Source organism: Puma concolor, chromosome B4 (assembly GCF_028749965.1).
Source record: "Puma concolor isolate L17-30 chromosome B4, mPumCon1.1.hap2, whole genome shotgun sequence".
Taxonomy (NCBI): Eukaryota; Metazoa; Chordata; class Mammalia; order Carnivora; family Felidae; genus Puma; species Puma concolor.
Window position 1 is genome coordinate 41075073 of NC_141673.1, and position 25469 is coordinate 41100541.

General features: G+C 37.2%; 1 protein-coding gene across 8 annotated transcripts in view; it reads right to left on the reverse strand.

Annotated features, from left to right (window-relative positions):
- Nucleotides 1-25469, reverse strand: part of NAV3 (neuron navigator 3) — a 598387-nt gene that overhangs the window by 184847 nt on the left and 388071 nt on the right. For all 8 annotated transcript variants that reach the window (XM_086712755.1, XM_025927005.2, XM_025927006.2 and 5 more), the window contains 2 exons: nucleotides 22281-22420; nucleotides 10993-12019 (listed from right to left, as the gene is read on the reverse strand). In XM_086712755.1, coding sequence (XP_086568881.1) covers nucleotides 10993-12019; nucleotides 22281-22420 — 1167 coding nt within the window. The remainder of the gene's footprint in view (nucleotides 1-10992; nucleotides 12020-22280; nucleotides 22421-25469) is intronic.

The following is a 25469-nucleotide window of genomic DNA, read 5'->3' on the forward strand; positions in this document are numbered from 1 at the left end:
CCCAAATCCTTACATTGAAAACTAATCTCCAATATGATGGTATTAGGAGGTGGAGGCTTTTTGGGCTGATTAGGTGTTGAGAGTGGAACGTTCATGCCTGGGATTAGTGTTGTTTTAAAAGAGACCCCAGAGAACTCCCTCACCCCTTCTGTCATGAGAGGGCAGAGTGAGAAAATGGTCATGTGTGAACCAGGAAGCAGCTCTCACCAGACTTGGAAATTCCAGCACTTTGATTTTAGACTTCCCTACTTCCAGAACCATGAGAAATAAATGTTTGCTGTTTAAGCCACCAGGTCTATTTTTGTGACAGCAGCCTAAACAGATTAAGACACCTATAATATAGGTGCTATAGATAGATTCAGGCTTCTAGAGGTTTAATAATTTGCCTTATATAACAAGCTGGTAGACAGTTATCCCATATGTGACCCTGGCTACCTCTAAACACTGTTCTATTAACCACTACCCTCCAGTTTAACACCATTCAAATGCCTCTGGACACTATTTTAGTACACTTGAGCTCTCCTTAGCTGACAGATACTTCAGTCACTAAGTGAATAACACACAGTATTTGAAAATGACAATAGCTACTGATCTACCTTAAATATTATTCTTTATTCTTTACTACCTTAAGTTTGTACTCTTACAAAAAAGAAGCTATTATATATACCACTCAAAGGACTTCAGCAGTAAGTCCTAGATACTATCAATTAGAAATTTCAAATATCATAAATATGAGTGTTTGCTCATTAATTTATATTAAAATATATCCTCCCCTGGATTCATCTTAATATGGATATAGTCACACATGTAAGCACAAATGCAGCTGGGTTGAGACAGCAACATTAATAGTCTAATAGTTTGATTTATAAATCAAACAAGGGCAAAGAAAAGTAAATATCTTTCTAAAACTACCATGGTTTTGCTCTCTTCTTTCCTTCCTGTTGGGAAGGCAGACAGGTGACACCTAGGGCCAAGGACAGAAATGAGTCAGGAGGAACAGTACTAAGTGTGGATGGGAAATTTGTTATTTCAGGATGGGTTGAGCAAATAAGAAGATATATGGAGAATAATGTGAGCCAAGTTTCTCAGTTAACAAAAGGAAATACAAGTATGGAAAGGAAATATGTATGTATGTGTGTGTGTATATACATATACATAAATTATGTATTATATGCATACATATCTATGTATTGTCCTTAATTTATGAAGAGGTTACATTCCTATAAACCCGTTGTAAGTTGAAAATATTGTAAGTTGAAAAGGAATCTAATATACCTAACTGACCTACCATCATAGCTTAGCCTAGTCTACTTTAAATGTGTTCAAAACACGTGCATTAACCTACGGTTGGGCAAAACCATCTCATACAAAGCCTATTTTACAATAAAGTGCTGAATACCTCATGTAATTTATTGCATACTGTACTTAAAATGAAAAGCAGAGCGGTCGTATGGAGACACAAAGGTTGTCAATGCATTGGTTGCTGACTCTTGTGATTGCCGGCTGACTGAGCTGAGGCTCCGCCTGCTGACGGGCATCACGAGAGAGGACAGTGCTGCATATCACTAGCCCCGGCAAAAACCAAATTCAAAAGTATGGTTTCTGCTCAGTGTGTATTTGCTTTCACTCCATTTTAAGCGGAGGACTATCTGTCTGTGTGTATATATATCACAGATAGCTCACAGACACTGAGATAAATAATGATATAAGTGTGTGTGTGTGTGTGTGTGTGTATGTGTGTGTGTTTGCGTGTGTGTGTGTGTACCTACATATATTTTACCATTTAGGAAACCAGGGAGCAGTGAGATCTTGGTTTCTAAATATCACTGTCTACAAAAAGAAACCAGGACTCCTTAGTAAAAGCTGCAGCCAAGAGATAGGGAGAGTACAAGATGAGCCTGAACACCTGGAGCTGAAAAGAAATAAAGTTCTCAAAGAATAATGGGGCAGAAGCCAGCTTGAAGGGGATCCCAGTAGTGAAACCTGAGAAAATTTAAGCATTAAAATAGTCATATCAATGGGTTAGAATCCACCTAATACAATGGGAATCCATTAATCCATACAATTTGAAGAGAGGGGAAGAGGGGGAGGGAGAAGGAAAAGGCAAAGGAGAAGGGGCGTCTCTTAATAAAGAAACCCAAGGCAGAAATGTGGAAGGAATGATAGGATTAGAAGTCATTTGACCTCCACTCAACTAAAATATTAATTTATGGGAAAAAATCTCAATGGATGCTGAATCCTAGAGGCAAAAGAAGATCCAGGAACAGAATTTTTACAAAGAGTCTCAAGATACCTTTCCACAAAAATACTCACTGAATACAAACGGGGAAAACTCTAGAGTGAAAAACTATGGCAAAATTATCTTAATCGAGGGATTAAATTTCACATCACCAAAATGGGAAGTATCAGTGTTGTTGCTGTCTGATAGGATGCGATGGGAAGAACACAGCATCACTTCTGTGGCATTCTGAATAAAAATATATAATACACATCTAGTGATGAGCAAATATCAGACAAGCCCAAATTAAGAACCAGTCTACAAATGCTTATTTTCACCACATCAGCGTCATGCAAGTCAAGCACAGATCAAAGAACTGCTCCAGATTGAGGGAAAATAGGCAGAAATGCCAACTTGGTACAACAGTCATCCTGAATTGGTCAAAGGGTATCTCTGGGACAATCAGTGAAACTTGAAAAAGTCTCTGGCTGCCGTGAGTGAAGTATGTATGGGAGTTCTTTGTACTATTCTTGCAAATTTTCTGTAAGCTTAACATTTTTCCAAGAGCAAATAAAATATAGAAAGAAGAAACAGCAGTGGTTTGATTGGGCAATCTGGCAGCAAACCTCGTAAGCCAACTACAGAAGGTATTCGATGAAGCTTCTCCGCTGAGAGAATGCCAGCTCCTAGCACTATCCCACACAACAGGCCCTCTTCTAGTGGTGTCTCTATATTCCATCTTAAAAATACTGCTGTGCGAAGGAGTTTAAACTGCTACCCGATGCACATATATATCTCAAACCTAGCAAAAGACAAGCTCTCAAGGCCGGCATTCAATAAGCTGCACTTTGTACTGATGACCAATTATGCCCAGTTCACATAAAACCACAATTGCAGCATAATCTGTAATAGTAGCTGCAGGGCTTACAAAAGCTTTTTCTGCATGATGGTTATCTGCTCTCCATCTCAATCTTGGTATACTCACAGCTCCTCCTACTCAGTTTACTGGTTCAACAAATTAGCCAAACTTAAAACCATGTGCGTAAGCATTTTCAAAATTAATGTTTTGCATTCTTTACCTTTCAGAACGTAGTATATTTAAGTGTCAGTTTTTCTTGTCACTTTGTAGGCAAATCTGAACTCTCACAAAAACTGGCTACAACAAAAATGTCTCCTGAGAACCCATGATGCTGTTGTGTAAGATACATTTTGTGAAGAAAAAAACCGAAACCTCTACATTCAGACTTTACTGACCTAATTTTACAATTCAAGTGTGTATAGAGGGTCTCCTCCTATATTTAATTCATACGTTTAAGATGCATGATGGTTTTCTTCTCTGTATAACAGTGTCTTGCCTTATCTATGTGTTGGGTTCTTTCTGCGTGTGTGCGTGCGTGTGTGTGTGCACAAATGTGCATGCAAGTGCAAACGACCCCCACTCCTGATTCTACTCCCTTTGCCTTAAGATGTTTGCTTTATATCCAATGCACTGTTTTCCTGGCATTTACTACAAGTGGTCAGAAAATAAAGAAAAGAAGGTGGACCTTAAAATAGCAAGTTAAGAATCTGGTTAATAGCTCTTTTGAAAATTATTGGGGGCTGCTAAAAAGACTGAGGTTTGGGAAAAATGTACACGTCTCTCTTTTCTCTTTAATTGACTATTTACTGCACTATTTGACTTAATATGTCTTTACCATCACGAGGAATTATAGCTCTAAAGTGATGAATACACAAGCTATGTAAGAAAAATGACATGTAGGTAGAGGGGAGGCATTTTTTTAAAAATAGAGCAAAGGTAGTAACTTTTGAACTCCAGGTGAGGAAAACAAGTTTGAAGAAGACAGCATAGAGTCAAACCAAGAAAGAATACCAAGAAAGAACAAGAAGAATGAAAAGCTTCTTTTCTGAACGACGCTCTTCTTTCCCTTTCCTTTCCTCCTGTAATTGGGACCTCTAATTCAAATCTTAACAAAGCTACCTCTGAAAGTCAGGAAATTTCTCCCTCATATAGCCATTGAGCATTTTAACCTATGATGTTGTCTTCCAATAACAATCTAACTTACACAGTGAAGACACAGCAATTTTCATAATCATGCTTCACACACTTGTGCTCTCTCTCTCTCTTGCACACACACACACACACACACACACACACACACACACACGCACACAAGTCTAAGGGCCTGATATTCAATAATTTCTGTTACAATTAGGCTCCAATCAACCTTCATTTTCCCGGAAATCTATTTTACTTGTTGACTGCCCTACACATCTGGTATTCATCCTGTTTATATGGTTCCTTCAGTGTTGCAATTCCTTCCTTGTCCCCCTCATTTCGGCATGCCTAAATCCCACTTATCTTTCAGAACCCAGTTCAAGTGCCACTTTCTCTGATTCCGACACCTAGCAGTAATTTTCCATGTTTTGAAGTCTCAATGTACCAAATCTGGTTCGCTGTTGGAGAGCTTTAGACATCTCACTTCATTTTGTAGTGATCTTTGAATCAGTCTCTTGCCTACTATACTGTGGACAACAGAAAGAAAATGACATTTGGGATGTGTCATGTTTCACTCTATCCTCATGTTTTATACATAATAGATTTTAGTAGGGAGTTACTGGAAGAAGAACAAAATAAGTGAATGAATGTCCTGAAGAGAAGAAATTTCATTCTTTAAATATTTTAAAGCTGTTTATATTTCAGTTAAACCATCTAGCTCATTTATAGGAGGTAAGAGATTTCAGAAGTTTCTCTGTTTCATTATACATTGCTGCTAATTGTTCTATTCAGCTATAGCAGGTGAGTCTAAACCATGTTGATGGTGTTTCATTCAACAATTTCACATGGTGCCCATGGTAGGTAGGTTCTGTTCTGGGCATTACACTACTAAATAAAAAATATAAGAGCTGGTATCAATGAGCTTGTTATTTATAGCTGGAAGTGGCTGAATTTTTTTTTTGAGAGAGGGAGCAAGTGAGCGAGGGGAAGAGAGGGAGAAAAAGAGAAGGGGGGCTCACCTGAAGCAGAGCTCTTGCTCATTGGAAGTGGGGCTTGAGCTCACCCCATGCAGGACTCAAACTCACAAACCGTGACCTGAGCCGAAGTCAGATGCTTAACCGAATGAGCCAACCAGGTGCCATGAAATCATACTTATTAATAAGTTATCAAAATAATAGCAGGGGTGCCTGGGTAGCTCAGTTGGTTAAGCGTCCAACTCTTGTTTTCGGTCAGGTCATGATCTCAGTGTTCGTGAGATCGAGCCCCACATTGGGCTCTGTGCTGATAGCATGGAGCCTGCTTGGGATTGTCTCTCTCCCTCTCCCTCCCCCTCTCCCCTGCTTGAGTGCTCTCTCTCTCTCTCTCACTCTCTCTCAAAATAAATATTTAAAAAATAATAGCAGATAATAATAAACTTTATGAATAAAATATAAGAAGATGATGTCATAGAATTCTGGCAAAAGGCATACTGAATGTTTCTTTGGATTAGATGGCTGGAGATAGCTTGTGTGAAGAGGTAGCATGTAAGCAGAGATCTGATGAGAAGTAGCCTGCTTTGCTCTGGAAGAGGATTGTCACAGGTAGAGAGATCATCTATGACAAAGGCACCAAAGCAGAATAGGTTAGTTTGTTGAGAAACAGAACGAAGGCAGGGGTTTAGTGCCCTACAGGAGAAATGGTATGAGTGTGGCCTGTGGGTTAGATAGAGGGTCAGATTATGTAGGGACTTGTAGGTCTTGGCAAGGTGTCTGGGTTTCATTGTTTTCAAGCGTAGTGAAAATCCAATAGATTGTCTCATAAATTGGAATGACATATATAATGTACACTTTTAGGAGGTTAGAGCCCCTGCTGTGTGAAGAATGCTGTTGGAAAGGGCCAGAAGTGGAATCTGGAAGACTCACTGGAAACTAGGTAAGTACTGGTGGTGACATGACTTGGACCAGGAGAGGGGGGTGGAAATGGAAAGAAATGCCTGATTGAGGGTATGTTTTGAGGGGGAAGAGCCAATAGGACTAACTGAAAATAAGATGTGCAGGGAGAGAGTGATTGAAAATCAAGAGTAAAATATGGATTCTTTCCAAATTTTCTTCTGAATTTTCCACTCAATAATCCCACATCCCAAACCTCTACTCTCTTCTACATTATTTCTTGTATATACTTCCATAACAGCAATGATTTTTAATTTTTATTATATTTTATCATTATGTCCAATAGACTGAACTCCCTGAGGGCAAGGCAACATCTTTTTTTTCAATATATATATGTAATTTATTGTCAAATTGGTTTCCATACAACACCCAGTGCTCATTCCAACAGGTGCCCTCCTCAATGCCCATCATGCAATTTCCCCTCTCCCCCACCCCCCATCAACCCTCAGTTTGTTCTCAATATTTAAGAGTTTCTTATGGTTTGACTCCTTCCCTCACTGGAACTCAAAGTCTTTTAAAAAAAAATCTTTGTAGGGGCGCCTGGGTGGCGCAGTCGGTTGGCGTCCGACTTCAGCCAGGTCACGATCTCGCGGTCCGTGAGTTCGAGCCCCGCGTCGGGCTCTGGGCTGATGGCTCAGAGCCTGGAGCCTGTTTCCGATTCTGTGTCTCCCTCTCTCTCTGCCCCTCCCCCGTTCATGCTCTGTCTCTCTCTGTCCCAAAAATAAATAAACGTTGAAAAAAAAATTTTTTAAAAATAAAAAAAAATAAAAAAAAAATCTTTGTAGTTCTTAATACATAGTATTTGCAAAATGAATGATGAGTACATAAATAAAAACGTATTTGGTATTTTCCCTTTACCTAAACAATGGCAACCTGTCATTCTACCACTTATTATTTTTCGTTACATTTATTTATTTTTTGAGAGAGAAAGAGAGAGAGCAAGGGAGGGGCAGAGAGAGGGGAGACAGAAGATCTGAAGTGGGCTCTGTGCTGACAGCAGAGAGCCTGATGCAGGGCTTGAACTCACTCACCGTGAGATCATGACCTGAGCCAAAGTTGGAGGTTTAACTGACTGAGCCACCCAGGCACCCATATTTCTTTTCTCTCCTTTTCTTTTCTTTTCTTTTCTTTTCTTTTCTTTTCTTTTCTTTTCTTTTCTTTTCTTTTCTTTTCTTTCTTTCTTTCTTTCTTTCTTTCTTTCTTTCTTTCTTTCTTTCTTTCTTTCTTTCTTTCTTTCTTTTATATATATAGAGAGAGAGAGCACATGAGCGGTAGAGGGAGAGAGAGAATCTTAAGCAAAGTCCACACCCAGCACAAAGCCTGATGTGGGAATCGATGTCACAACACTGAGATCATGACCTCAGCCAAAATTAGGAGTGGGATGCTTAACTGACTGAGCTACCCAGGCGCCTCATCATTCTACCAAATCTTAAATATCTCTGGTAGCTGGCTTAATACAATGGCAGTCTATTCCATTCAAATAGGTTTAACTATTGGGAACTTTTTATTTTAAATTGAAACATTCTTTCTTAAAATTTTCCACTTTTGATTTCAGCTATATCCATTCATTAAATGGATAAAGATATACTAACTTAAAAACTACTTTTATCACACTATAGAGATAAATGAGTCACAAAAACTTAATTTAGAACATGCTTGCATTGTATAGGAAGTAGGACTAATATGAAATCCATTAACTTCCAGAACTCAACATTATATTTATAGAACTCTGACATTCAATTTGTAACAAAGAGTATTATGAAGCATATATTAGAGTTCCAGAAGTAATAATTAATAGCCTAGCATGACCTAGAATCAGGGTGAAGAAAGGAGAAAAACATCACCCTCAGCCATAAATCTTCCCATTTTATAGAAGTTATTAAATTATCTTTAAATATCAAAACTATATACATTATACACACACACACACACACACACACACACACACACACACACACAACTTGAAAGCAATTTGGCACTTCCTATCCTAAATGGGTTCTGATTAAGAATTCTGCAATCTATGATAGACATTTTTCTGGCCAGAATCTTTCTAGTAACTATTTCTTGCAGGAAGAACTGGTGAACAAAGAAGGGGCTACTATAGGTCCAAGCACATTTGAGTTCAAAGGCAAACCCCTACCAGCCCTGTGACTTTAAATGGCAATTACTATTCTGATTTGAAATCTCTGATTCTTCATCTTTGTGAAATGGAAATAACATTTTTCCTCATTTGTTGATGATAAAGTTTAAATGAGAAAATGAACATAAATCTTGTGAAATACAGACTTGTACTAAGTACTCAAGAACATTATAAAATAGTCAGTTATGCCTGTTATCAAATAATTGGCAATCCAGAAAAGTCTGTCAGGCATTTTGCAGGAAGAATTCTTACACGGGGTTGGAACAACAGAGTCAAAAGTAAATCAAGGGTTACCTAATCCAAACAATATGATTCTGTAATATAAATATCTTTTACTGACAGTTAAAAAGCTTAAATATTGATTAATCTACCTTGAGGGGATTTACATTATCATTTACAAAATTATTCTGAATTTATAAGAGACTTCCAGCAACTATTGCCTCATACGCAGACTATGACGTGAAATTTTCTAATCAGACGGTTTTATTTTCAACTACCTTATATTATTCATAATAATACCACTAATTGGTGATGTTTATAAGCCATTTACTCTGCATCTGGATCTGTGCTAAAATCTTTACATGAGGTTGCCTTATTTCATCTTTAAAACACCCCGAGTGGACCTTCTTACCCACCATACTTCACAGGATTATACACTGAAATTTGGGGAAGACTGTTCACTATGCGGCGGGAACTATCCTAAGCCTTGTATAAATATCAACTCATTTCATCTTCAAAATAGCCTTAGGAGGCAGCTTCTCTTATTATCAGCCCCATTTTACAGATTAAGAAATCAAGGCTCAGAGTCTTTAAATACATTACCCAATGTCACATGGCTAACAAAGGACATTGTCAAGATTTCAACCCAGCCAACTTGGCTCCTGGGGTCATCTACTCACCAACACAAGATGTTGTTTCTGAACAGTGGTAGAACAGGCAGAATTCACAGCCCATAGTCTTAACTACTTGGCTGTATTATCTCAGTTTTATCATCTCCATTTTAAAAGGGGCAAACAGAAACTAAGAGGTAGGAGAATGTGGCAAGGTCACACAAATGATCCATACTTAAACCCCCAGGCTGTGCTGTTTCCTCTTTTTAATAGTGAGAGTTGCATTTTTCAAATGGAAACGACCAAATTTGTGTCCACTGGACACTTTATGATAAACAAACAAAAAACCCCCAAAAAAGCCTGTTGCCACTTCTAAAAACATGCTTGCTAACCTGGCAGGCACAATCTTTCTGCTTAGATTTACGCTTTCCTGTGAAATTCATTTGTGGTGATCTGAGATGACTGATGCTTCTACAGAATACATTTGAGATGCACATGTGTGCTGAGTGTGACATACTTAACACTTGATAATTTTTCTCACATATGTGAAATGTGGATTATGATTTTGACATCTTCAATTCTCATTTGTCACACAGAGACTCTGGAGTTAGAGCTGAGTCCCATCTGATCCAAATACAAAGGTTTTAAATGAATTACTGCTCCTAAAGGCAGAAAAGCAGACTTGAAAAAGAAGCTGAGATATAGTAATTTTAAATTTGCTTCGCCGAGTATATAAAGCACCAGAAAAGCACTAAGGTTTTTCACTGAAGGAAAACAAACCCTCATAATTACTTTCTTTACATAAAAAAAACCCCATACATTTAATAAATTTAATACATTATTAAGCTATATAATATTGACCCTGACTTAATTATAGCAGGTACTGCCTCCTATTCAGAAAACATCTTTCCTGTTACTGAACTGCCAACTTGCCAAAAGGGCAGACGTTATCCCTCCCTAAGTATCTCCTGGCAGAAAAGACCATGAATAAACATGGAGGCAAAGCAGTGACTGACATATTTCTAATCAATTAAGACAATCCGCACAATAGGCAAAACATGCCATTTTTATAACTGTATAGAATATTTTAAGATATAGCACATGTTGGCATATTTTAATACACATAAGTACAATGCAAGAACAAATTAATAAAGCACGAATATAGTAATTATATAGATCATTATGTGTGCCTAGAAACTAATGCTTAGCCAGAGAAAAGTAATATAAATTGTATGCTGGGAAACCAATACCTTATAAACAATATTCAACAAACACTTACAATGTTCCAGAATATATAGCAAACATAGGAATTTTCCCTATTACTCTTCTCCGCGCTTTAAGGTAGATACTATTATTCCTATTTGACGGTTGAAGACAATGAGACCAAGAGTCGTAAAGTCACAAAGCTGGTGCGGGCCAGGGCAGGACATTAAAGCCACGTGTGTCTGACTCTAGAGTCTGCCCCTTTAGGCATTTGGGTGTACTTGCTCCCAAGGGTGAAAAGAAAACTATCTGTAAACGTTATAAAACTGAGAATTGTTTCAAAAGACCGATAATAAAAATGGTAACAGACACAGGGAAAAGTCATGGCATCTGGGTTTCATTTCACCTTTGAGAACAAGTTAGTTAACTTCCTAAAGCCTCAAGTTCTTGAAAAGAGGAGACAAGAGGGCAGAAGAAGGGAAGAGGAAGCGGAATAGGACTAGAGAATACGGGTTACGTTTTTCTTAAAAGATGAAATTCGAGGCCTTTATCTTCAGGATGAAACATTGTTCCAAAATGACCACCGCAAAACACAATGCTAGTAACCGTGTTTCTTACACTGTGAGCATGAAGGCCTGCAGGAGATGACAGCTGTGGACCAACAGGGGCCACCTTACCTGTAAATGAATGGAGCCACCGTGGCAGTGTTGGGGTGGCTGTGTTGCTGCTGCTGAGGCAGGTGGACGGCACCGTTCCCCGCAGTCTGCCCACTGCCTTGTGCCCCTAGCACGGCACAGGAACCGGCATGAGAAGCTTGGCCGGCTTCCCTTCCTTCCAAAGGAGCAGGGCAATTGGATGTGCTTGCTTTTTCAGTGGTAACGGGCTTAGGTAAGGACTGGGAAGGGCTTCCCTTGGTAGTCCTGAATTTTTCTGACTCTTTGCTCACTGCACTGCCAGATGAAATGGTTTGCTTTGCTGTTGGCACCTTCGAGCCCGGTTTGGGAATGCCGCTGGAAGAGGGGATTAAGCTTTCTTTCTTGGCTGCTGTCGTCTTGCTACCCTTTGGGATCAAGCTTGCGATTTTAGAGGTCTTTTTTGGAGCCGTCTCTGTCACCTGATCCTTCTCGTCCTTGACTGGTTTTTCAGTGCAAACTTTATTTTTGTCCCTGTTCTTTTCCTCTTTTTCCTTTGGCTGTAGCAAAGACTTTTTATTGCTGAGGTTTTTGCTTCCAGCTTTTGGAGGAGCTAATTTAGGTGACACTTTGGGGCTGCTGTTGGTTGAGCCACCGCTATTCAGACCACTGCTAAAACCTTCCATTTCACCAGATTCAGAAAAGGCATCGTCATCCTTCCCGCCATCACTGGGTCCTGAACTGGGAGACTGTGGGGGCCGTAAAGCAGTCCGGGCATTGACCAGCTTGAATTTTTCAAGCATGGATTTCTGTCCTGAGGGAGCTGTTTTGGCCCCTTCTGACCCAGGAGGCTTCAGTCTGTCTGCAGAGGGTGTGGGAGAGGTGGCTGGGCTTGGCTGCTTCACGGTCAGCATGGTGGAGGTGGCGCTGTGCTTGACATTCATGGACTTGCTGCGCCAGGGTTTGCTGGCACTTGGGGAAGGGATGGCGGAGGCAGGCAGCTGCCCGGCAGTGCCAGGGGGCTGTGTGTTTCCATTTACACCTGAAGACGGTTGAGGTCCTTTGGAGGAATCTGGACGTGAAGAAAAAAATGATCAAGAAAAGGCTGATGACTTTTGATCGTTTATTTCACACCACAGAGTACTGCTAACGACAGACACAGGAAAGGATCTCTCCTGTAAGCAGAAAAGAGACATGCTATGGGGCATCGATCACTCTGTGCTATGGTTGTCTTTGCACCACGTACCACAGATTCAGGATCTGAGAGCCACTGGTTTTAGAAAACAATTATTTTCCCTTCTAAAATTTTCCTAACCCAAAGGAACTTCGCTAGTCATACACATCCAAAGAGAAAACACTATCCTTTCTTAAGCAGTTCTTTGTATTTCTCCCAATTATTGCTGTAGTTCATAGCAGTAAATTGACATTCCACATAGTTTTATAAAATACGTTGTATGATAAGTGTTGAGAAATCACTTTAACCTACAGGAGACTAGCTTTTTGTCAGCTGATTAAATGTGCTTATGAATCATGATTTAGCTCTCAGTATTGTTTGTTTTAATCTGAATTTAAAAAAAAGCATGAAATCTATGCTTATATGGGTCAGATAATGTACTGTTACATATATAGACACACACATTATATATAACATATATAAATATACATCATATGTAACATAAAATATATGTTATATATTACATATATTACATATCACACATATTACATATAATTTTAATATATACTTAGATATATTACATATAATATATATTACATAAAACATATGTTATATATGCAACATAAATTACATATATACTATATAACAACCCCGTAAGGTATGTATTGATATTATTCCTGTTTCACAAATAAAAAACTCGTAACTTGTTCAAAGTCACTCATCCTGGATTTGAACACAATTCAGAGCTGGTGCCCTTTACTAACATACCTCCTGAAGTGATGTGAAGAAACTCTAAAGACTACTAAAAAAATCAAGCTATTTGGGGGGGGGGGCTATGAAAAAAAAGTACTTTATAATGCATGTGTTTACTCACTTTACTTACTTTCCACTCAGAAATCTCATTATGAAATGAACTGTTATATGACTGTTTTAACACTGATTAATGCCTGATAAAAAGTCTCATTTTTAAGGATGAAAAACTAAATCAAAAAAGAGATTTTATAACAGGGCATAGAATAGAAAGAACTGAGCTTGGAGTTTAAAGACCTCAGTATAAATGTTATTTAATATTGAGGAACAGTATAATTCTGGTCAAGTCATTTACTCTAAATTTCATCTACCATAAATGCCTCCTTCTTTCATCTTTTTTTTTTTTTGAGACATGAAATGATCAATGATTAAATTAGATATTTATGTAACAGAGGCATCATTTAGCACTGTTAACACACTAGACATTGACAAATAAATGCAGAGCTGTTTTTGACGAAATGTCCAAAGGAAATATTTTATAAATAATATCCTTTTCCTAATATTCAAGAATTAGAGCCCATTCAATTTCATCAAATATTTACAACTATAAAACTACAATACTTTTATTTTTAAATGTGTTCTTCAAAATGCAGGGAAAATAATATGTAATCAAGCCCATTTGTACCAAAAACTACTTTTAACCATTTTTCAGAAAAGGAAACTACTATAAAACAGAGAAAATAAAGAAATTAGAGACACAAAAATAGGTTAAATTATTAGTTAAGTATTTGTGTGAGTTAAGCTTTTTAAAAATAAGTGCGCCTAAAATGATATAATAGATTTGTGAAATTTATATTAACAAGAATAGACAAATGCATTTTATAGTTAATATTCACTTTTTATTCCAAATTCTCATTTAAATTAAAGTTAACATACAGTGTAATATTAGTTTCAGATGTAAGATGTAGTGCTTCATCACTTATACAAAACACCCACTGTTCATCACAAGTGCCCTCTTTAATATTTCTTTTAAAAATTGGTATACAAACATTAATTCTAACTCTCATTACCTTTCTACATTTCCATATTTCAACTGGCAAAAGTTACTGTAAGACTGTACATGTATACTTTATGTTAAAATGTAATAGTCTACTGAAAAGTCAAAATGCTTACATGGCATATTTAAATTGTACAGCCTATGATGATAAATTGATGTTTTTCAATATTCAGGTAATATCTGTAATTGTGTCCATTTCTAGAATGTCTGTAGAAATCCATTAGGTTTGTATATAAACACTAAGGTATTCTGAAAAACAGTAGGAGTATCGACTAATTCAGGACAAACAAATCTAACAAGCTTCAAAATAACCCGTCTCAAATACATTCACTCTCTGTTAATGGATTTCAATCTTTTACTTCAATCTCTTTTAAGTACAGGTAGTTCCAAATTTATTTCGCTTACATGTTAAGATCCCTTTCAGAGACTGACAACATGTCACCAAAATTTGAATCTACCTGCAGGTAGAAATGCCTACCAAATATTTCTTCAGAATAATTTCTATTTAGTGGTCAGGTCTCAACTTTGACCTCGCTTCCTCTGGACAAAAAGAAAACAAAACAAAACAAAACACAAAAGCATTATCCCCACCCCCATTTCTGATCATCCTAGCATCAAGTCTGGGTCTGGTGGCTCCTTTACATTTTTCCATAGCTTATTATTTCCTCCCTTATGACCATTATTACTCGAGTGTAATTGCCTGTTTCCTATACTGCACTTTGCGTTCCATTAAAGCAAAGACCAAGTCTGTTATTATGCATAGAATGTCTAACACCCTAAGTGTTTCCCATAGAGGTTCTCAAACTTTAATGGGCACAGAAGTTATCTGGGGATCCTATTGAGCACACAACACATTGTGATTCTGCAGATCTGCTATGGGCCCTGAGATTCTGCATTTCTAATAAGCTCCAGAGGCTCCTGCTGCTGCTGCTGCGTCACAAACCATGTTTTGAGTAACAAAGGTTGAACAGACTCGGAAATCCTGGCAGTTGCTGACATCAGTTTTCAAGAATTTTTCTTATGCCAGTACCCAATTTGGTTGAATTTGTCACATGGTCCATAGATGTGCAGTATTAATATTCTTTGCCTTCTGAACTTTCAGAGTTCGGCCAGTTCGATATTCATGGGATGCTTGGCAATGTGTGGCTAGGGATATGGCAAACAAAAGAAGCCTGTCAGGTTCTCCTGACGGCCATACATATAGTGTGTATCCTCTTTGTATTTACAACTCGATTAAGAAGTCGGGAGACTCCTGTCCCTGCGTGCCTGGGAGTTTTGATGGGAATGAGAAGAAAAGGTAGGAAAGAATCCACCAGGATGTTTAAGTGTTCTGCCATTAGCTAGATAGACTGCTATAGCAGTTCAAGTACAGAAGAGGAATTTCAACATCACCACTCTCAAAAATGAGACAGGAGGGACTCCAAATTATGACATCCACATCCAAACCATGGACACCATCACAGCAACAGCTGTAAAACTGTTCTCAGATGAGTACACACATATAAGACACTTCTCTAAGCTCCACTCTAAATCTGTCCCCAGCCTCTCTCTATAGAGCAGCAGTGAGGTGCTTTGGGTCTCATTAAGAGGACAAATCATAGGTTGCTGTGCATCAGGAAGGCACTGGAATAATAAGAGTCTCCCCGGACTCCTCACAATAAAGGTTGCACAACAGCAGCCACTGAAATGGGAGGGTCTGTAGCTCCGACAGCGCCACGAGTTCTAGTCTCTGTGCAATTTCCATGTTCAGTATTAAATAGCCTGGTCTCACGGATATATTTCTGAATGTTGATAACTCAGCTTCTGACTATGAACGGGTTGTTATCTGGGTATGAGGAAAGGAACAGCTACCCAATGCACATATTTAAGGGCATTCTTGCAATGGATCTGTCTTGAATCTGCAGGACCTATGTCTACAGTTCTGGCTTCTTGTCTCTAACCTCTAAAGAGACATTTTCTCCCACTTGCTCTCCTTTCTCTCCTCCCCTTCCTCCGCCTCCACCTCCACCATCATCAACCCCACTACAACCAAATAATATTATTTATCAACTGCTTACTTTTTCCAAGTACTCTGATACTTGCTATCACGTTTAAAGCTCTTCATATGTAGGATCTCACTTACACCCATAATAACCTGTAATATACTTATGATTTCTCATGTTATAAATGGGAAAACTGAAACTTAAAAAGAGAAAGTAATTTGTTCCAATTCACACATATAGTAAAGCTCAGAAAAGAGAGAGGCAAAATTAGAGCTCAGGTTTTTCTGACTCCAAATTTTGGAGGCTCTTCACTCTCTCTTTCTTTTCCCATATGTTCGCTGCACGCCCAGAAATTCTACTGGTGTGGCTCTCTAGAAAGCCACGTTTACCACAATAGTGAAGCTAATTGGGTACCTCCTTGAAGCATGGTGTCTTTCTTTCTCAAGAAGCAGAATACAAATGGGGAGAACAGTACAGGAGACACTCTCTACTTGGTACATTATATACTACCTCCTTGGGCACTCGACTTGAACCACCCGGCTGAGTTGACATAAGAATAGTATTTAATTCATGCTCAGAAAACACGTACATTGACAGAGTTAATTTTTAGTCATCTCATCTTAAAAAAAAAAAATAACATTGATGACCTGGAAAAAAGTGCCAATCTAGCTCTAAAATTAATACATGTTGATAAGTGTGGCAGTCACACAGGCATATGGCTAAGTTTAGATAAGACATTTCTCTGTGGAACTTCAGCTAGCTTTAGAGTTTAGCCCCATGTTGCCTGCTGTTACCCTGAGAGAGGTGACAGGGGTGGTCCTCAACCTATTTACCTCTTCTTCCTCCCTGAAGAGTATGTTGCTTAGATGGAAGCAAACTAGCTTTCAACTTACAAAGTAACACCAAAATAACCAAAATGATGACAATAGCACCATTCGTTGGAAAGTATTCGCTGAGTAGCAGACATTGTACTCCTTGATACACAGGATCCCTGCTAAATACTGGGCAACGTTAACATCACAGGTCATTGGGAAAGGAAGAAAATGATTTGTCGATGTGACCCTGGCAATTAATTAATTTAGACTCGCATTTCACAATAACATATCAAAACACATTTGAACATTTTAAAAAGTAAAAAGAAAAAAATGCAGAATTCAAATCCAAATATGTCTTGTTACCAACTGGCCCCTTATTCACCTCACCGCACTATCTTCCATAAACAATTGCCTGTGCCATGCACAGGCAATCATCAATGCAATCGATGCATTGACTGCACAGGCAATGCAATCATCAACTTTATGATGACTTAACAGAAACATGGAATGGTATTACCGGAACCCTAGAGGTGCTATCCATTCTGCACGTGCTCATATCGTACCACTTGCAATGTTACAGTGCCACTTTGTGGAGCATTGTGAAATTTAGGGAAACTTCTATTCGCCAGCCACTTTTTTTTAAGTATGCAATTTATGTACTGGCATGAATAACACGTGTACACCTCAATATGGGATCATTTATACATAAGGAAACAACATATATTCTCAAGTCTATTGATTCACATCATCTAATACACATACTGAATTATGTTACCTCATGAAAAATCTCTAAGATTAGCCTGAAATTTTCATTTAACATTATATTTTAGGCTTCTATAAGTATCAAGGAAATAAAGCAAAAAGTCATGGTGGAACACATAAATAAATCACTAGTAAAGCAATGTAATAAGTAAAAGATAATTGCATTATCTTGAAAAGAAAGTACAACAGTTTAGTTCTTTAATGCTATAGTAATTCAGAGCATTAAAAAAAAAAAAAGGAAAAAAGTACTTAAGAACCAGATAGTTATGTTTTAGCAGTCAACATTCCATGACTGATGTAACCTTCACATTAAGCTTTACAAAAGCTCATTACTTTTCAAAAGTTCATTGCCAATGCTGCCAAATTCTCCGTATCAGTCCTTTTAAATCTATGTTGAGTGTAGATGAAAGTGAACATGTCCACACCAGAAGACACTTCATTAGGATCCAGGAGAACAGAAAGGACATCTCCTTAGTAGATACACAGGTACAACGTAAAAATCACTTGGGAGAAACAATGAAAAGATGGCAAAATGCCCTCTGGTACTGTGGCATGTTTCTTAGCAACACAGAAAAACAATTCTCTGCTAACAAACTGTCAAGCAGTAATTGTTTACAGATCATAGTTCAGAAACTGAATTCCAAATGAAGCTAGGGATATTTATGTCCCTAATAATATTAAACTGTATCACCTTTTGCAGATTTAATACCCAGATTTTATACAACAAGAATGATTTCTTAAGATAGTTTGCTTCAGGCATATAGAGTGTGTATCTAAATGAACCAGGGCATCATCTTCACAAGATCACAAGATGGGTATTTAATTTTTTTTACAGCATAGATCTATGTGTAGTGTATGAGCAAAGTGATAAATGCTGGGGTCGGAACGTATTATTCGATGTCCGTATCTGAATGGCAGGTCGCCAAGAGAAGAAATTTGGACTCTCGGAAGAAATGCTTCTCTACAAACAGAGCTATCTTCATTTTCCCACTTGTTCTGAAAAATGTGTTCCCACTTTCAATTTCAACAGAGGGTGACATGGCATTGCCCCCAGCTGTGACAACGTTTCTCTCCTGCCTTCTCTGCAAGCAAGCATCTATGGCCATGCTCACGGACATTTAATTCATTTGCTAAAATGGTGAAATGAACACCCTCTTTTTTGAATTGTTTTATTATTAAAATTATGTTAGATATATCTTTGGAAGTTGGTGACTCTCTACTGATTTCCTTTCATTGGATAAGTCACACAGTTTGCAAGTAAGTTAGTTTTACAGTGCCATACATGTGAAAAGCTGTGCTTTCACAGTATGTTTTTTAATAGAGAAATGAAACTGTTTTTGCTGTCAATAAATATTTATTATCGATTACAAATTCTAGAGATTCTTCAAGCGTTCATGTAACTCATCACCCAAAACTTATTAAAGAAAGTAGAAAGTATACTTCCTCTTAGAAGCATTTCAGGGAGCATGTTGTGGATAATGTGGATAATACCTCAAGTAAAATGTATTAATTTATTAAACTTAAATATTACAACTTAATAACTAAGACAGGAAGAGCAATTAATTAGAATACTCAAGTTAGTATTTTCTGAATTCTGTCCTTATAATACTATAACCTTTGAAAAATCTTATTTAATGTTCCCCTTACTTGATCATATTTAGGATATGTATGCAAACTAGTCTGTGATAGAGATAAGCTTGTCAGCAGAAGGAATCTTACGTTTTATATAAATTACACTACCACTATAAATATCCATGACAAAAGGGTAAATAAAACATTCTTACCCAAAAAATATACCACTCTAATAGTCTAAAGAGTAAAGTATAAATGGTTTCATTTGTGATGTTTGTTATTGTTTTGTTTGCTCTTATAACTTAAGATAATATTTTAGAAATATAAAATAGAATGACAATGATTAATTTTGAAACACTGAGGGGTGCTTGGCTGGCTCAGTTGGTAGCGTGCATGATTTCTGATCTCAGTGTTGTGAGTTTGAGTCCCACCTTGGGTGTGATTACTTGAAATAGACAAATGAATGAATGAATGAATGAATAAATAAATAAATAAGTAAAATCTTTTAATAGAAAGAAACATTGATATTGCATTTTTCATTAAGTTGTAACTCCGTGTTAATAGAAAATACTATGTAGCAATCATATGATGCAATTTATGTTTCAGTCATTTTTGACAGTTTTCAGGCATCTAATGCCTATATTGGGCATATTATAATATTTGTGAAGGTGTGATCACACACCTTAATGCTTTAGAACTTTTAGTTAGTTGGAATCAAAAGTAAAGAAAACTCTGATATTTTGCTGCAGTTACGGATCTGAGGAAATCTGCTTTACATTGTCAAAAACTTCATAATGTATGTCATCTGTCTCCACCTTGTGGTGGTTGTAAATATTGCTACATCCTAGTTTTGCATTACTTCCTAGACATATGTAAGAGAGGTTGGTTGAATGGCTATGGAAAAATAGAAATGCTTGTCTACTTTTAGATTTTTACTTTTAGACACTAGAAATACAGAAAATAATTTCACATGACAGAAAACTTCAGATACACCATGATATCAAAATGTTAGCTCATCCAAAGCATTTCTAAATTTTTTTGCCAATGTTATTAGTCATTTCTTGCAAAAATTTCAGATAATTATATAATCTCATAGTTTAAAATTTTTTTTTCAACGTTTTTTATTTATTTTTGGGACAGAGAGACAAAGCATGAACGGGGGAGGGGCAGAGAGAGAGGGAGACACAGAATCGGAAACAGGTTCCAGGCTCCGAGCCATCAGCCCAGAGCCATCAGCCCAGAGCCCGACGCAGGGCTCGAACCCACGGACCGCGAGATCGTGACCTGGCTGAAGTCGGACGCTTAACCGACTGCACCACCCAGGCGCCCCTATAATCTCATAGTTAAATTGGATATATGAAGAGTTCATTCAACATATCTCTATGTCTAAACAAACTTTCGCTTAGAATTTCATAGCACATTCAGGCTCTGTATGACACTTTCTAGGAAAGTCACAAAACAAAGAAAATTGTTGTCTCCCTTTTCCTCAGGAAAAGTGTAAATCTTCAGTAATATTTCTCAGATTCCTGAATCAGAAGCTTTCTTCTATACTTTAAAGAAATTCCTAACTTACAATTATACATTATTTTCTTCCTTTGTTCCATTTGATACAAGAACAGAGGGTATTGCAGGGATCCAGGGACATTGCTTTGCCTTCAGGGATTTATGGTCTGTTTTAATTTTTTGTCTGTTTGTTTGTTTGTTTTTAAATATTTGTTTGTTTATTTTGAAAGAGAGCGGTGGGGGGGAGGGGGACATGCATGAGCAGGGAAGGGGGAGCGAGAGGGAGGGAGAGTGAGAATCCCAAGCAAGCTACTTGCTGTCAGGGCAGAATCCCCACTTGGGGCTCCATATCACGAATCATGAGACCATGCTCTGAACCGAAATCAAGAATCAGAAACTTACGGACTGAGCCACCCAGGAGCCTCTGTTCCAATTTTGTTTTAGTGGCTGGGAAATCTTCACAAAAAATGTCCAATTGACAGATTATCTGTCAGTTCATGTCTAAGTTAGAGAAAGCTGTCTAATCAGATACTCTTAGGAAACAATTTGACATGATCTAATCTGAGCGATAAAGTTCCTATCCGGCTGAGTTTGCCTGCTATTCTATTAACTAAGCATATTTTCCACTTATGGACTTCATGTTTTGCTGCATGGAAAGCTAAATACTGTAAAGAGAAGTTAAAATTGTATTGGTTTGCAAAAACTACCACAAAATCCACCCGAAGGCCTTAGTCCCTCACGCAGTCACACTGCCTATAACAGTAGAGTTTCTTGATTCCCTCACGGTTTTGATATACATTGAACGTGCTCTCACTTGTGTCCACGCTCCACAGTGCAATGTATCAAGCCAGCACCTAGTTAAATGCACACTGCACAATACAGAGAATTGTGTATCATCTAGTGAGAATATAATTTGTCTTTAACACAGACTTCCACCATACCTCCTTTCTTCCTGATGATTTTGTGATTTGATATTTCCATTCTGCACTCTTCAAGAAAATAAAACAAACATGGATAACTTGTCTCTTTAGGGAAAACTAAGGTCACATTATTTCTGTGATAGATTAAATATCTATCCTAATTATGCCTCAATTTCTGATGCCCAAAAGACTTACGGCATTTATGTTAACTGAAGCTAAATATTCAAATAAGTTTAATATAAATTTATCAATTTATAATAATTGTTCATAAAACATGAGAAGGCAAAAGAGGAGGAAATATTTTTGGGAGAAAGATTTTAGACTTGGGTATACAATTAACCACTTTAAATTTTTTATAATGTGTCATTTATTTTTGAGGGAGAGAAAGGGACAGAATATGAGCAGGGGAGGGACAGAGAGAGAGGGAGACACAGAACCTGAAGCAGGCTCCAGGCTCTGAGCTGTCAGCCCAGAGCCCGACGCAGGGCTCAAACCCACTCAAACTGCGAGATCATGACCTGAGCCAAAGTCGGATGCTTAACTGACTGCACCATCCAGGCACCCCTACAATTAAACACTTTAGAATGTATGAGTCTACTTCCTTAAAATGTTCTTTAGAATGAAAAGCCCTGAAGAAAGCTAGAATTCAGGAGGGGGCAGTTTGAAAACATGAAACTGTGCTGGTAAGAACTCCATTCCAAAAGCCATTAACACTGCTCAAATATTGGACTTAGTATGTAATTTACAAGGCTAATACCTTAGCCTTATGCCATAATGATGTAACAGGCAAACACTTACCTTTTTCATTTCCATTTGCATAATTTGGAGGCTTGTTTTTGTCAATGCTGTTAAAGCTCTGACTTCTCCTATTTAAATTAGAGGCTCCCTGGGCTTTACTGCTGCTGCCTGCAGCTGGCACCCTAGAGGGACCTGGAAGCCTGAAATAGTATAAGAAAAACTACATCATTATTGTATATTGCAAAAACATAGGGGTAGGAGGTGCTGAGCAGGGAAGCCTTAATGGGAAAGGCACAATATAGGATGTTCTAAAATCTATTTAGCAGAAAATTGGTGGCTTACGTGATAAATGGCTAAACACAAGGATTAAGAATCTTCAGAAAAATCTTGTCTCACTTTTCAATAAATCTGCCCTCAAATGATATTAACAATGTAGAACAATTAGAAATAATGTAACCTTTAACTTAAAAAGTCATTCTTACCATACCCCTAATAATAATAATAATAATAATAATAATAATAATAAAATTTTGACTTAAAACTACTATAACAATTACATGAAAAGCAAGGGAAATAACAACACAAATTTATTATGTTCTCAGGGTATTAATCACCTATTTGCAGTTATTATTAAGTTGTTCTTTTCAATGTATGGGGCATTTGTTTTTATCCTCAGCTCATAGCTGTAGCCTAAGTCAACTTGATAATAAGAAAAATAAAGGTACTGAAAAAACTGCTAACAGCAAATGCTTATAGTATATCTAAGGTAGTAAACTACTCTTATTAAAACATGGTGCAGAGACAAGGTCATGAATTAATTTATATTTCATTGGTCTGCCTCAATTTTTTTTTTCTGTAACTGTTTTACCAAAAATAAGTACCAAGACTCTACTGGTTATCTTGCAAGTGTGGCCAACTGATCACAGAGGTGATATAACAAGAAAGGATGAAGGTCTCAGAGCAAGAAAATCTCTATGAGCAGAATGATAATGTAAAATACACCTACAGTGACAGTAACTTTAGCTATTCTTTGTGTATGGAAGACAGACCACAAGGAAATACAGACAGACTGTCTTAAAATTAGGGTAAGTTTCACATTAGGGTGTGATTTAGAGTTATTTTACATGGACTAACACTAAATACCAATGTGGATAATTTATTTCACTGCTAAAGTAGTTTCCACAATAAAATTTCAAGTATCAATTATTTCATGAATTGTGCCTAAAACATACAATCACTATATTTTATTTTATACTATTAACATACTGTATGTATAATAAATAATCTGTATCAATTAAAACTAGTCATTAGGAACCAATGTTGGCGTCCTAGGTCCTATTTAAAAACATGATCTTAAAGGATGTCAGCATCTTTGCCAGCATTTGCTGCCATCGTGTGAATGTCACTGTGTACTTCTCTGACATTTTCTATTTTAAAAGAAAAAAATCCAGAACTTGAAAATGAAGCACTGAAATTTTTACTGTTCTCTCATATTATATTTTTTAAATGAAAGTATAAAATAAAAATAACTGTTATATTGATGCACAATATATCACAATTTCAAGATAAGTTGTTACTATATTCGTACTTTAACCCACCTTTATAATTGATACATTACCTCCATAGATTATTAGGAAATCAAACTCTTAAATACTATAGGTACCTTTAAAAAATAGCAACAGGTATTGCAACATGGAATGAACATCAGGAAAACTCAAGTACCAGCTTAAAAACAGAAGTTCTGCTTTCTTGGAATACTTGGTAATTTCAAAATGTTGATTGTATTTTGGAGTTTAAATACATATGGCTAATAAATAGCTCCTTCGGCTGTTTTGCCGATTAGAAATTGCCTCACACATGAGATTGGAACCTTTTCGATGATTCCAGCATTAACTTTTGCTCAAATGGATCCACAGGGTATGTAAGGACACCACAATTAACTACAGACACCAAGAATTTTGAGTACCAGTGACTGCACTCTGCAGAAAGAACTCAATTAATTAATTTGGCCAAATGTCCCAATCATAATAAATCTGAGAACTACTCCTGCAGACACAGCTACAGACTTAGAAAGTTCATTCCAAACTCACATGTATAAACACATTTTGTCACACAACTTGCCCTGCTTGCAATGAAACTTGACCTGTTTCTAGAAAGCAATTAAAATACATTTTAATCTTTACCGTGACCCATGAAGCCAAATGATCTTCAGTTCTCAGAAGAACAAATTAAAACAAATTAAAAAATCCATTTGCTCTTCTCATTACCCTAATGTGACAGGCAGCCAGAGTTCCAGATCATTCATCAAAGTAATAAAAAGAGAAATAAGAATGAAGCCAAAAAAAGACAAGAGAGAGAGATATTCTATTAAATCAAAGTACTAAAGTATATTTTATATGCATGAGCCTTAGAAGTGGTAATAAAAAAATGCTTATTGTACATGGCAGGTCACTGTTCTTTGCACATCTGATTTCATATAATTTTTCTTACTTTTAATTAAATACCCTTTACATTTTTCTCTCCAGAATCGTTTAAATTACTATGGAAATGAACATAACTTAGAAAACCAGGGCAAGAGGAAAAGAACATACCTCAAGTCAAGGCATCAGAAGCAGTCCTTGTGGTCAAACAGTGCATAGTATGTATGATACATTATCAGAGCAGTGATTAGGGAGCCACCCCTGAGATACTCCTCCAGTGAGAGAGGTGGCACATATAATCACATAATAATCAGGGGTGCAAAACACATTTGCTGTGGCTCCACTCAGCTGCACCATTGTGCCTTTGGTAACTTAACAGTTTTAAAAACACATCACTTTCAGCATCAGTTATAAAGCAGTTATTTTCCATAATGCAGTCATTTACTATAACAGACTGTCTTTAAAATATGCATGTCATAAAGAAGCAACAATTTAAACTATTATAGATAAAAGAACAGTCCAGGTTAACCTGGTGACCTGGTGCTAACCTACCCACAAATACCTGCCAATATTCCTCAATTCTGCTTCAAAACATGCAGTAGTTAATGCATGCCCATTTCAAAAAGCAATCACATTCTTGTGTGACTTCCAGATTCTGTAACCTGGAAAGAATGGGGCCTTCAAAGTCATGTTTTCCTTGACTTTCTCTAAGCCTAGAAGCTAGACTTCAGCCCAGTTATAACACTATATGTAACAAAACCAAAACAGAAGAAGCCAAAACCCATTTAATGATCTAACACAGACACGCTCATCCCTGAGAATGTGTATG